Here is a 14,120-nt window from a genome sequence, read left to right on the forward strand (position 1 = left end):
TGGGTGAGATCCTTAATACTAAGGGCCTTGCATATGCAGCACTCCTGATAGATGTCCCTGATGGATGATAGGGAGACCTCTATGATCCTCACAACTGTTCTCAGAGTCCTTTGTAGGGACTTCTGGTCCTCTGGCTGCTCCCATACCAGATGGAGATACAACGTGTCAGGATGCTTTCAATGATGCTCCTATAAAATGCAGTTAATATGGGGCTGGGTAGTTTTGCTTGCCTCAATCTTCTTAGGAAGTGGAGGTGCTATTAAGAGGCCAGGTGAGGTCATCTGTGATGTGAACTTCAGGAATTTGGTGCACTTAATACACTCTATGGAGGAGTGGTGTTTTCAGAGGACAATGGTTCATCTGCACTTTTGTGAAGTCCACAATTACTTCCTTGGCCTTCTCTATGTTTAGGCTTGGGTGGTTTTTCTTGCACCAATGCACCAGCAAATCCAGTTCCTCTGTACTCCATCTTGTCATCATTGTTGTTGAGGTTAACCACTGTCATCTGCAAACTTGATGGCATGATTTGAGTTGAATCCTGTGACGCAGTCATGTTTCACACAAGTCTGTGTGTAATGGAATTTGTTCTTATAAAAGTGAATATGCTGAATCTGATGAAGGGTCTCGGTCTGAAACGTCGACTGTACCTCTTCCTATAGATGCTGCCTGGCCTGCTGCGTTCACCAGCATTTTTTGTGTGTGATGTTGAACCTCTACTGTTCTTTGGGCTAGATCTGGGTGATTACGTACTTTGGGTACCAAAGTGAGGGAATAGTTAGCATCTTAATGTTAAAATTTTGAACATGCACTATGAATCTTTAAGTCTGGCTCTCCTCAATGAAATGGATTAATTTGTCTGGATTCCTGAAGAGTCTGTTTGGCCCTTTCACAATCTAAATTTTGTAGAAGTTCCAAATAATAGGAATTTGTACGTTGTTTGCTGCATGAGTTAAGTTTAGCTAAGGGCTATAATTTTATTATTTTAAGGCTTTCAGATGTTTCTTCTAAATGTAATGCTTTCATTTAAAATGGCAAGGTTGCATGTAGATTTTTAGTTTATCATGGCAATTGTTAGCAATTCCTGAAGATTTTGGGGTGTAATTGCCTTTTAGTCAGTTTTGCATCAATTTGAGCAGTTTCTTTTAAATGTATTCATGACAGTAATCCATTAATTTTTTGAAAAATTAGTGCAACTTAACATCTGTATGGGTTAGTTACCACTTTAGCTACCAATTTTTGCATTTTCTTATTGTGTTTCCCTGGTTCTTTTCCCTCGGGGGGGGGGAGTGAAATTTGTATGTTGATGCTTACTTGTAAGCAAAAATGTTGTAATTGAATCTGTTATTGGACAAACTTGAAAGATGATTACAGAAGTAGTTGCTGATTTTGGTCTTTCTTTGAGCAGATTATGGAAATTACAGTCAGCCTGGAGCTCAAGCACAAAGGTATGTATGTCTATATTTAAAGGATAAATATAGTGAGCAGTTAGGAGGTAGGGGTGAAATGGTGGAAAGGCAAAGTAATTTTGCAATATTTCTACAAGTTAGTGGTGTTCCTTCACCAGAATTATGCTTGTGAAGGCCCTAGATAAAGTAATGCTATCAATCTTTTATCTAGTTGTATTTGCCACTGGTTTAAAAATATAACCAATATGTGTAACGGAATAGAAAAGTGCCAGTTAATTAGTGGCTTATTTTAAATTTTAGTGCTTTAATTAGCTAACACTTTTACTGATGCCTATGAACTGCAAATGATCTGCGGTTATTAGTCCTAAGTAAGGAGAGAGCAATTTAGGGAAATAGATTTGGGGCTAATGATCCAGAATGCTGGGATCTATAATAATTAATCACTTTTGCTCTTCGAACAAAAGACCCTGATTCATTTAGTTATGTCATTTATGTTTGTTAGGTTTAAAGTTACAGCTGTTGGAGGAAAAGACATCAAATCCTGTGTTTTCAAATTCGTGATGAACTCTTCAGTGTTATTTTTGTCATGGCTGAAGAGTTATTATTGAATAGATTTAAGATGCCTGGGAGCTTGTCTCTAGCTTTGTCAGGAAAATTTGATTATATGGTGTGAATATAATTTTAAATGAATAATTTTGAGTGGTGAATTCATTCATTTTTCAACTGAGAATTGGATAAGTAGTAGTTAGAGGGAGGGAATGGAGAAGGATGGAATTTTCTGCATTTCTCCCAAAATCTGCAAAGACTTCACTGATCAAATAGCAACTCCTTGTACTATTCTGTATACTGAAGGCACATGGATTTATAGTTTAAGGGTGATGAGCTAACTTGGATATAGATCTTAGCTTTCTGTTTAAAATAAAAATTATTTCTTGCCATGACAAGGCTCATGCTAGTAAGATATTTTTTCCAGTGCCACCTCAAGAAAACACATGTGATTTGAAACCAAGGAGAGCTGTGCCTTATGCCACTTATGTCTTGTCATAGGTTAATTCTGATGAATGTGCAAATTCTTGCTTAACCTATTCTGATAATCTCATCTGTTCATGTGTTTTCTTTCTTGCAGCTATGGAGGCTACAGTGGACAGTCAAGCCAAGGTTATGGACAGGCCTCACAGGTTTGTTAAATGAATTAACTTTGGTTTGTCAGTGGTGACATGACCATATTATAAGGGGCCTGATATTGACGACCAGTGACTTTCTGGTGTCATGTTTGTATTTTTCCTTGGGGTTGGACCCTTACTGTGTTCTGGAATACAAGTTATTGGATAGTGGTTCAGGAATTAGTCACTTTTCTCAGTTACTGAATTGTTGAGGCTCCATATTTTACACCGACCAAAAGACTGCAGTTTCTGAAAACTTGTAATTTAAATAGCATAACTTTTAAGAGTTATTTCAATTGCTCTAGTGATTGTTAGGAATTAAGCCTGATTTTAAGTATTCTAATTGTATTCTAACTACAAGTGTTCTGATTAAGGCAAGGGAAGTTTTTCTAGTTGGTCTTATTCTTGTGAAGCTCTTAAGGAAAGGTAGCCCCACTGAACTACAAATTTTCCTATTCGATAGGGGAAAACTGAAAGGATATTGCTACAGGAGTATTTAGATCTAACAGGAAATAAAAAAGCAGATAAGTGGCAAATGTCAGAGAGACAATAAAATAGTAGTGGGGTCTTTCAGTTTCCCAAATATTAACTGATTCCCTTGACATTTGAAGGAGTTTTTGAAGTGTGGCGAGAAAGCTTTCTGATGGGAATTAGACCAACAAAGGGAGGAACATTACTGGACATCAGGGAATGTAACTGGTCAAGTGGAAAAAATGTCAGTTGGGACACATTCTAGAGATACTGACCTACAGTGGCAGTATATTTTACGGTGGTTGTGGAAGAGGATAAAGGTGAATCAGTAAGGTCTTAAGTTATATTAACATAAGGGAGTACTTTGACAAAGGTAGATTGGGACCATCTACTTGCAGGTTAGTCTATATCTGCATTTTGGAAAGCATTCAAAGAAGAAATATCAAGAGTTCAAAGCCAGCATATTCTTTTAAGAGTAAAACCCAGCGGTAACGTGAATGGGGAATTCTGAATGCTGAAGTTTAAATGGAGGCGAAAGCAGCAATGATGGGTAAAGGGTAATATTGACGGGGGAGATGGTGTTAAGAGTAGGAAGGTGTTTAAAAAGGAAATTGGGAAGCCTGAGGATCATATACACTGGCAGACAGGGTTAAAATTAATCTGAAGTATTAAGGGCAAAAGAATAATCACCAGCAGAGTAGGAATCCTTGGTGTCATTGTAGACAATCTGTGTGGAGCAAATGAATACCTCTTTATCAGTATTCACAAAAGGTAACAAGCTTAGTGAGAGAATTCAGTGAAAGGGTAGATAAAAGTCTAGTGCACACTTCCAAAACTGCATAGGATTTATCTCAACTTGCTGCAGGAAGTAAGAAATAATTGCTGGTGTTGTGGCTGAAATCTTTAAATCTTTGGATACAAGTGAGGTAGAAGATAGCGGAAGACAATAAAATCCCATTTCAAGAAAGCCAGCAGGAAAAGTCTGGTTATTATAAATCGGGAAGCTTTAACATCAGTGATGGGTAAGGTGCTAGCAAGAGGCAGGAGTAATGATCATTTGGAAAGGCAGACACAGTCAATGTGGTTTTGTCAAGCTGATTATCTGTTTGATTGAATTCCTTGAAGATGTGACAGTGTGTCAATGAAGATCAGGGCAGTAGATGAGATTTACATGGACTTTAGTAACAAATATCCACATGGGAGAATGGTTTAACATGTTGAGGTCCATGGGATCCAGGACAGATTGGCAAATTGAATCAAATTTTGGCGTAGTAGTAGAAGATGTGTGATGTTAGAAGAATGTTTTGTGATTTGGATGTCTGTGACTTGATGGTGTGGAAGGTAATATTGGGGTGCAAGTGATTATAGATGTCTTTGTGAAGCAGGCTGGAAAATGGTAGATTGAGTTTAATTCTGACAAACGTGAAGTTTTTTGGGTGTATTCATGAGGCTGAATGAACACCAGGGATGTTGCTGCCTTGAGCATTGAGGAACAGTGATGTCGAATTATAAATCCATAGATTTTTGAAGTTGGCAACACAGATAATAAGGTTTGGAAGGCATATGGGCTTTTTTTTTCATTTGTTGGAGCCTTGAATACAGAGATAAGTTATGCTTCAACTTCACAAAACCTGGTCAGACTTCAACTAGAGTACTGTGTTCAGTTCTAGTCACTGTGCTATATAAGGGCTGGTGACCGTGAAGAGGAGATTCACCGGGATGTTGTCTAGGATAGAGTAGTTCAGTTCTGAGGATAGGCTGGAGTGGAGGCTAATATGGAACATGACTGTGGTATATATAGGTTGGACTGTAGGAAACTTCCCCTGTATCAGAATTAAATAGAACTAGAGGCCTTGTGATTGGGGAAAGAGATCTGTAGTGAAAGGTGGGGGGTCCTACTTGACCCAGGGTGATAACTACTTGTACATACTGCCTGAGAGACTGGTTGAAGCTGATTTGCCAATAGACTTTAAGTGTGTAGATCAGCATTTAAATTGCTGGGGCACAGAAGGCAATGGACCAATTGCTGGGAAAGGGGATTAATATAGTAAGGGTGCCCACTGGTCAATGTGGACAAATTGGACGGATTGGGTTGTTGCCATGACTGACTACTCGGACAGCCTTGTCAAGAGTTTTGAAATTTTGCTCATGGGTCATGGCTGTCTCTGGTATTTCTAATATTATTAATCTCTGGACTGAAGAGGTACTTGAGAATTGATTGAGTTGGGTCAAGAATAACGACCAAACCTGACTGGGTGTAAATGACAGATTTTCTTTCCTGGAATGTGTTTAGTGGTGGTTAGTGTCACCTATAGTTACTTTAATTCCAGATTAATTTAATTGCTTGAACTTTAAATTCCCTTGTTGCCATGATGGGATTCAGGTTTGTCTGGTTCAGTTGTCCAGGATGAACTGCTGTGCCTTGGTGCTTAAGCAACTGTTTGACTCCCCATGCTTATTAATGTAAAAGTGTTGCAGGTTGTGCATAGTAATATTTTGGCATGCTAGCATTTTGTGCGCCATTTACAGGTGCTTGATTTGGCATTAAGATGGAATTGTTAATTTCAACAGACACTTTAATACAGTTTGAAGTATTAGATTAATTTTAAGCCTGAATATATCAAATATTTTCAGTAAATATCTCTAATAAAATAATTGTGACATGCTGAGATATGCTGTCTAATTTTTCAAGCATTCTTCCATCGCACTAATCAATGCTCAATCTACATCTTCAGGCTTGGGCTCTTGTGCTTTGTTCTCCAGGCTTCAGCACGTGCTGAAAATGCCCTTTTAAATTGAACTGCCCCATTGCCATGGAGACCTTTGGATCCCAGTTTGGCAGGGCTACAAATTTAAGATTCTTAATGTTCAGTTTCTTCCATGACTTTCCACTGTGTATCCTTAAAAATGTCCTACAATCCCGAATTTTGGCTTCTCCTCATTCTGGCTTCCTTTTGCTTGCTCCTCCTTTTTGGGTGCCTTGGCCCAAATTCTCAAATGTCTTCCTTTCCACACCCTACTCTTTCTTCCCTGCCCCACCTCACCCAACCATTTCAAAGACATTCCTTTAAAGCTTAGATTCTTAATTAAGCTTTCAGTCACCATTCTGGTATACTCTTCTGTATTTTGGTGTCAAACTTTGAGTTACAGATTTCTTGCAGCATTAATGCAAATTGATTATTATGCTCTGGCAGTATTTGGTTTAGGTGTTGCTTGGAAACCTGTTTAAGAATCTATTTAGGCTAATCTGAAAAGGTAAACTAGCTTATAATCATGTAATTTAAGGTGAGGTTTGCATCAACACATCTTATAATTAGTAATAAAATGTGATTCATACTTAACCCATGTCTGACAATGCTTAATATTTACATTGGGTACAATTGTATCTGCGTTTGAGCTGTAATTATTTACTGCTGACATTTGTAATTGTACTTTGCCTTTAACGATCATGCATGCTTGTTTTTCCATCTCTTTTGTTACTTGTTGTCAATTGCTCTTTCATGATTGTTTTAACATTCTTCCAACCAACTTGCTTGTTAATCGTATAGACCATTGGAAGTATTTTAATTTACTCTTGGAATTTTCTGTGAGCAGCAGGCACTTGCACTAAATTCAAGTTCAGCAAGCAGATGTGTGACACCCCGCTCTGGTCTCCTGCCTGCTCTGGATTTCTTTATTGCTAACTGCTGACGGGACATCAACCATCTCAACTTCACCGCACCTTGTTCCCATTCCAGCCTCACTCCTTCTGAATGCTCTGCTCTCCTCTCCCTCCACACGAATCCTAACCTTACTATAAAACCCGCTGAAGGGGGGTGCTGTTGTAGGCTGGCATACTGACCTCTACCTTGCCGAGGCACAACAACAACTCGCGGATACCTCCTTATTTACCCCTCGATTGTGACCCCACTATGGAGCACCAGTCCATTGTCTCCCACACCTTCACCGACTTTATCCGCCCAGGGGATCTCCCATCCACTGCTACCGACCTTATAGTTCCCATACCCTGCACTTCCCGTTTCTACCTCCTACCCAAGATCCACAAGCCTGCCTGTCCTGGCTGACCTATTGTCTCAGCTTGCTCCTGCCCCACCGAACTCGTTTCTGCATACCTCGACACTGTTTTATCCCCCCCCCCGTTCAATCCCTTCCTACCTATGTTTGTGACACTTCTCACGCTCTGAAACGTTTCGATGATTTTAAGTTCCCTGGCCCCCATGGCTTTATTTTCACCATGGATGTCCAGTCCCTATATACTTCCATCCCCCATCAGGAAGGTCTCAAAGCTCTCTACTACTTTTTGGATTCCAGACCTAACCAGTTCCCCTCTACCACCACTCTGCTTCGTCTAGCGGAATTAGTCCTTACTCTTAATAATTTCTCCTTTGGCTCCTCCCACTTTCTCCAAACTGAAAGTGTAGCCATGGGCACCAGTATGGGTCCTAGCTGTGCCTGCCTTTTTGTTGGCTTTGTGGAACAATCTATGTTCCAAACCTATTCTGCTATCTTTCCCCCGGTTTTCCTTCGCTACGTTGATGACTGCATTGGCACTGCTTCCTGCACGCGTGCTGAGCTCGTTGACTTCATTAATTTTGCCTCCAACTTTCACCCTGCCCTCAAGTTTACCTGGTCCATTTCCGACACCTCCCTCCCCTTTCTAGATCTTTCTGTCTCTGTCTCTGGAGACAGCTTATCTGCTGATGTCTACTATAAGCCTACTGACTCTCACAGCTATCTGGACTATTCCTCTTCTCACCCTGTCTCTTGCAAAAATGCCAGCCCCTTCTCGCAATTCCTCCGTCTCCACCGCATCTGCTTTCAGGATGAGGCTTTTCATTCCAGGACGAAGGAATGTCCTCCTTTTTTAAAGAAAGGGGCTTCCCTTCCTCTAACATCAACTCTGCTCTCAAACGCATCTCCCCCATTTCACGCACATCTGCTTTCACTCCATCCTCCCGCCACTCCACTAGGAATAGGGTTCCCCTTGTTCTCACCTACCACCCCACCAGCCTCCGGGTCCAACATATAATTCTCCATAACTTCTGCCACCTCCAATGGGATCCCACTACTAAGCACATCTTTCCCTCCCTCCCCCCCCCCCGGCTTTCCTCAGGGATCGCTCCCTACGCAACTCACTTGTTCATTTGTCTCCCCCCCCCATCCCTCCCCACCAATGTCCCCCCCCGGCACTTATCCTTGTAAGCAGAACAAGTGCTACACATGCCTTTACACTTCCTCCCTCACCACCATTCAGGGCCCCAGACAGTCCTTCCAGGTGAGGCGACACTTCACCTGTGAGTCGGCTGGGGTGATATACTGCGTCCGGTGCTCCCGATGTGGCCTTCTATATATTGGCGAGACCTGATACAGACTGGGAGATCGTTTCGCTGAACACCTACGCTCTGTCTGCCAGAGAAAGCAGGATCTCCCAGTGGCCACACATTTTAATTCCACGTCCCATTCCCATTCTGATATGTCTATCCACGGCTTACTCTACTGTCAAGATGAAGCCAAACTCAGGTTGGAGGAACGACACCTTATATTCCATCTGGGTAGCCTCCAATCTGATGGCATGAGCATGAACTTCTCTAACTTCCGCTAATGCCCCACCTCCCCCTCGTACTCCATCCGTTATTTATTTATATACACACATTCTTTTTCTCTCTCTCCTTTTTCTGCCTCTGTCTGACTATACCCCTTGCCCATCCTCTGGGCTCCCCCCCCTCCCTGTTTTCTTTCTCCCTTGGCCTCCTGTCCCATGATCCTCTCATATCCCTTTTGCCAATCACTTGTCTGGCTCTTGGCTCCTTCCCTCCCCCTCCTGTCTTTTCCTATCATTTTGGATCTCCCACTCCCACTTTCAAATCTCTTACTATCTCTTCTTTCAGTTCGTCCTGCGAAGGGTCTCGGCCTGAAACGTCGACTGTACCTCTTCCTAGAGGTGCTGCCTGGCCTGCTGCGTTCACCAGCAACTTCTATGTATGTTGTGTGTGTTCCTTGCTTGGAGGCCATGGGAATATTCAGAGCACCTTGAATTTGCAGCAGAAACTTTTATTGAGGAAGTTTGGTGATATGACCTCCCAAACATGATTTACATTGATAGTTCCATGGAGAACTAGATTTGTAAAGGAATTTTTTGGCCTATCTATTGATTGTCGATATGTTCTTAAGTTCTCTTGTTCTATGCTAAACACCCCTTTATTTTATGTCTCTTAGTTATAGCTAAGTTAAATGCAATCACTAATCTGGATTCCAGTGTTTTAGGCTTGCTCGGATTAAAATTGAGTTCATAAGAAACTGGATGAAATAGATTCCTGTTTATAGTCTTTGCCTATTGTAATGCATGCAATTCCTTTGGTTATTCCTTCCAAAGACAGGGTTTTTTTTACGGTGGTGATTTAACTGGATTTTCAATTTGAAGGATGCTTTTTACAGGATGGAAGCTAGAATATGATTATAAAATTCAGCCTCCCACTTGCCTTTTAATACTTCTCCAGGTATAACAACACGACTGGGAAATGAACTGAGCAGCATTAGCTTGGGCCACTTGGTTCTTAATTTCTGCTAATCAGCAAGAGGCTGATCTAGAAGGTTAGGTTACATGGGATCCAAGACTTTCGGCAAGCTGGATCCAAAGCTGTCTTGTTGATAGAGGTAGAGAGTAGTGGTCAATAGGTGCTTTCCTGACTTGATAATTACAACCAGTGTGTACTGCAGGGATCAGTGCTGAAACCATTGATTATATACATCTAAACTTTTTGGATGTGAATATGAGAAGATGAATCTTAAGGTTGTGTATTGTATACAAACTTTAGTGTACTTTGAGTTACAAGCTAGTGAACCTTGCATCAATAGTAGAGAAGGAAATTATTGGACTAAATTTTCAGGGACAGGATTTGTTCCCATGGAAAGGCAAGGACTAATTAGAGGGAACACACATAAAAGTTGCTGGTGAACGCAGCAGGCCAGGCAGCATCTGTAGGAAGAGGTGCAGTCGACGTTTCAGGCCGAGACCCTTCGTCAGGACTAACTGAAGGAAGAGTGAGTAAGGGATTTGAAAGTTGGAGGGGGAGGGGGAGATCCAAAATGATAGGAGAAGACAGGAGGGGGAGGGATAGAGCCAAGAGCTGGACAGGTGATAGGCAAAAGGGATACGAGAGGATCATGGGACAGGAGGTCCGGGAAGAAAGACAAGGAGGTGGGGGGGGGGACCCAGAGGATGGGCAAGGGGTATATTCAGAGGGACAAAGGGAGAAAAAGGAGAGTGAGAGAAAGAATGTGTGTATAAAAATAAGTAACAGATGGGGTACGAGGAGGAGGTGGGGCATTAGCGGAAGTTAGAGAAGTCGATGTTCATGCCATCAGGTTGGAGGCTACCCAGACAGAATATAAGGTGTTGTTCCTCCAACCTGAGTGTGGCTTCATCTTTACAGTAGAGGAGGCCGTGGATAGACATGTGAGAATGGGATGTGGAATTAAAATGTGTGGCCACTGGGAGATCCTGCTTTCTCTGGCGGACAGAGCGTAGATGTTCAGCAAAGCGGTCTCCCAGTCTGCGTCGGGTCTCGCCAATATATAAAAGGCCACATCGGGAGCACCGGACGCAGTATATCACCCCAGCCGACTCACAGGTGAAGTGTTGCCTCACCTGGAAGGACTGTTTGGGGCCCTGAATGGTGAAGAGGTAATTTAAAAAAAAACAACAACTTGATGACGGCAATAAATATGGCTTGTATGGTCTTTGGCAAGAATTTTGACAACTTCCACATGGTAGGCTGGTTCAGAGAATGTCAGTTTACATGAATCCAAGATGTTTTAGCAAACAAGATCCAAAAATGGCTTTTTGATGGAAGCAGAGGTTAGTGGTCAAGAGATGCCTTTTCTGACTTAAAGTATGCAACCAATGGTGTACTGTGGGGTTCAGTGCTGGAACCATTGTCTGTCATGGATACCTATAAACCTTTTGGATGAGAATTGGGTGGACTGTTTAGTAAGCTTGCTGTTGATGGAGTAGTAGATAGTAAAAGAATGTGCCAAAGGATAGATCGGAGCATAGATGAATTAGAAAGTTGGGCAGAGCAGTGACAAATGGGATTTAATCCCAACAAGAGTAAGGTAATGTATTTTGGGGTGGCAGATACAAACAGGAGATAGTTTTTGAAAAAAAAAGATAGCGGGGACCTCTGATTGTTGATAGAAGGACCTTGGGTGTAAGCTCATGGCTCCTTAAAATGATGATACAGGTGTATAAGGAAATAACAAAGGCTTTTATAAAATGAGGCATTCACTGTTAGGGTTGGCTTGTTATAATCCAGCAGTAGAAAATATTAGTTATGCATTTGAAATGTCATGTACAGTTCTGATTGTAGATTGCCAAAGGATGCAGTAGAATTAGAAAGTATACAGAAAAGATTCATCATGTTGCCTGGAATGGAAGGCTTTAGTTACAAGACAGAACAAGGATAAATGGTTTTTTCTCATATCGGAGTCTGAGGGGTAACCTAGTGGTTTATAACATTGAGCATAGATGGGTTAGATAGATTTTCCCTCTTGTGTGGGAAAGTCTAAAACTGGAGTTGTAGGTTGAAGGTGAAAGGGAAGGAATTGGGATGGCATGTTTTTTTTCCCCAGAGTGTAATAGTTATACAGATCAAGCTGCCAGAAGTGATAGAGGCAGATACAGTTACAACATTTAATAGGCATTTGGACAGTATCGTAGATAGAAAGGGAGCTGATGGATAAGGATTAATGCACATGAATGGGTTGAGCGTAGCTGGGCGTTGTGATTGTCATGAGCACCATGGGCTGAAGGAGCTGCTTCTGCGCTGTACAACTGACTTTTTATGTTTCCCATATGTGATTTATTTGGTACTTAGATTTCATAAAAATTCAGCTGTGTCGATCAATGGTTTGCTCAAAACACAAAGCTTTGAAACAAGCATTAATTTAGAGTGTTTAAAATAAAATGGCTTTGGCATGCTGTTTTGGAATTGCTTTATTTGCCGCAGTTCTCCTCTACTGGAGACACTAAATCAGGCTTTTAGACTAACTTAAATTTTTTGTGGAACTGTGTGTGAAATATTTATCAATTATCCGTGAAAGATTGCACAAGTATGCAAATTGAGAAATAATAAAATATTTCAAGCTGGCTCATGGACTTCAGAATAAGGATATACAGCATCTACATATTAGCTGTGGAAATCCTAATGGAGGAATGGCCTATGTCTGCAATGAAGGGCTCTACCTCTTGTCCAGCAGCAGTTAGTACTGTACTGAGCCTCATGTCCTTCTCACTTCTTTCCTTCAAACAAGTGCTCTGACAAGCAAGAAACCACCAACAAAGTAAAATCTCATTTTTTTTATTTTCAAGGTGAAGTCCTCAGGAAAGACCATTAGAGATATTACTAAATCTTTAGTGTCCCAGGACACTAAATCAGTTCTTTGATTCTCAAAGGCCCTTTTCAGCATCAAGTGAAGATTGAAACCTGGGCATTAATTTAGTGTAAAGATCCTCAGTACTGAAAATGAAAAAAAAATTGAAAATCCTGAGCAATTGCTCTTAATCATAGAGTAATACAAAATTGAAATGGGTCCTTTGGTCTTCCTCATCCATGTGGAATTGAGCTTCGGTAATTGGCTATGTGAAAAGTTTGGCACTGGTGTGCTCTCTATCAAAGATCCCTTGTCTGCTAACATAGGTTAGTGGTCATCTTGGCATTTATCATTTCTTAGAGCTGCAACCTTTTTTTGACCATTGTGGTATCTCAAGACTTCAAGCTTGTCAGATAGGTCCATGTAATACCACCGGTGGGCCAATAAGGGTGTGCGTGTGTGTATAAGAAATCATTTTAAAGGAAATGGAATTTTTGGAGGCTTACAGGTTTGGAGGAGCCTCGAGAAAGCCTTAGAAGCTGTTTTCCTAAATATTGGAGTTGCATATTAATAAATCACTATTTAACAGTGCTAATTACATTAATTATTCACAGTTGTACAGATTAATTTAGTTGGTTATATCTACATTCAATAAGTTACCTTAGTAATAATTCAAATGAGTTTGAGAATTGGTGTACATTTGTACTCAACATTTCTCTTGGGACACAAAGCCCTCCAAGGTGGCCACATCGGAGTTTTGAGTTCCAGTGTCTTAAGTGAATGACTTCTTTGGGCTAGAATACCTCACTTCAAATGTTGCTCTAGAACGTTTGTGGTCATCTGAAGTCTTGCTAAAATGTCATTCACTTAAGTGCACAAGAACTTGGGTGGAGCATAAACACACCATTGGCTGTGATGTCCAAAACCAAACTGTCATGTTTAACAACTTGCATTTTTTTGCTGGTAATTAATAAGGCTTGTTCCTCCTCTGGCTTTTCCATTTCTTGGTTTGTTTGCTGTAATTAGTTGATGAGCTTCAGCCTTCAGGGTCAACTTGGTGATATTTTTGAGTGGATAATCTTTCATCAGAGCTATAACATGTAAACATCTTGTAATTTCTTCTAAGACTGTTAGAAAAAGTTTTTTTTTGCCCCATCATCCACATAACCTAGGTTTGCATTTAATTGTTTAGTGGAGGAATGACCTTGCTGTGATTGTAGATAGGCGGTACGAACAAGTTTACGCAAGGTAACTTCTGATGTAATTGAATGTATTAACCCAAGTTATAATGTTAGTGAGGGTTAATAGATTCTTAATTAGTGGGACAGAACATGTTGGCAATGCTAATTCTCCCGCTAACCTTGCCCCTTTGCCCGGTTAGTCACTCCTTGTATTGTCTCTGGTCTAGTTTCCTCAGTAGTTAACACACTTTTCCTCCATTCTGCAGTTCGTGGGAGTTCATCATTTATACACCCCAACAGTAAACAATTACTAGTTTATCTAATCAAAACAATTCCTTCAATTAATGTGCTCCACTGGTTTACTACCCATAAAAGTAAGGATTCTAGATACAGGCATTCAAAACAGTGTCATTTATTTTCACTCAAACTGTTACATCAGTTTGCAGACAGCAGAACAGTCCTAAAAGACCCAAGGGGCCGTTTGGGGTGTTCTAAAATGATGCCTGAGTTAGTGGGAGCAGGGGCAC

The 14,120-nt window shown here is 40.9% G+C and overlaps 1 protein-coding gene across 3 annotated transcripts in view; it reads left to right on the plus strand.

The window, feature by feature from the left end:
* LOC134336861 (TATA-binding protein-associated factor 2N-like) overlaps positions 1 to 14,120 on the plus strand; it is a 39,724-nt gene that overhangs the window by 1,649 nt on the left and 23,955 nt on the right. For 2 of the 3 annotated variants that reach the window (XM_063031450.1, XM_063031452.1), the window contains 2 exons: positions 1,406 to 1,445; positions 2,533 to 2,584. In XM_063031450.1, coding sequence (XP_062887520.1) covers positions 1,406 to 1,445; positions 2,533 to 2,584 — 92 coding nt within the window. Of the gene's footprint in view, positions 1 to 1,405; positions 1,446 to 2,532; positions 2,585 to 14,120 lie in introns of those variants that run through there. The other variant, XM_063031451.1, reaches the window with a different exon arrangement.

The sequence above is a fragment of the Mobula hypostoma genome, chromosome 23 (assembly GCF_963921235.1).
Source record: "Mobula hypostoma chromosome 23, sMobHyp1.1, whole genome shotgun sequence".
Classification (NCBI taxonomy): domain Eukaryota; kingdom Metazoa; phylum Chordata; class Chondrichthyes; order Myliobatiformes; family Myliobatidae; genus Mobula; species Mobula hypostoma.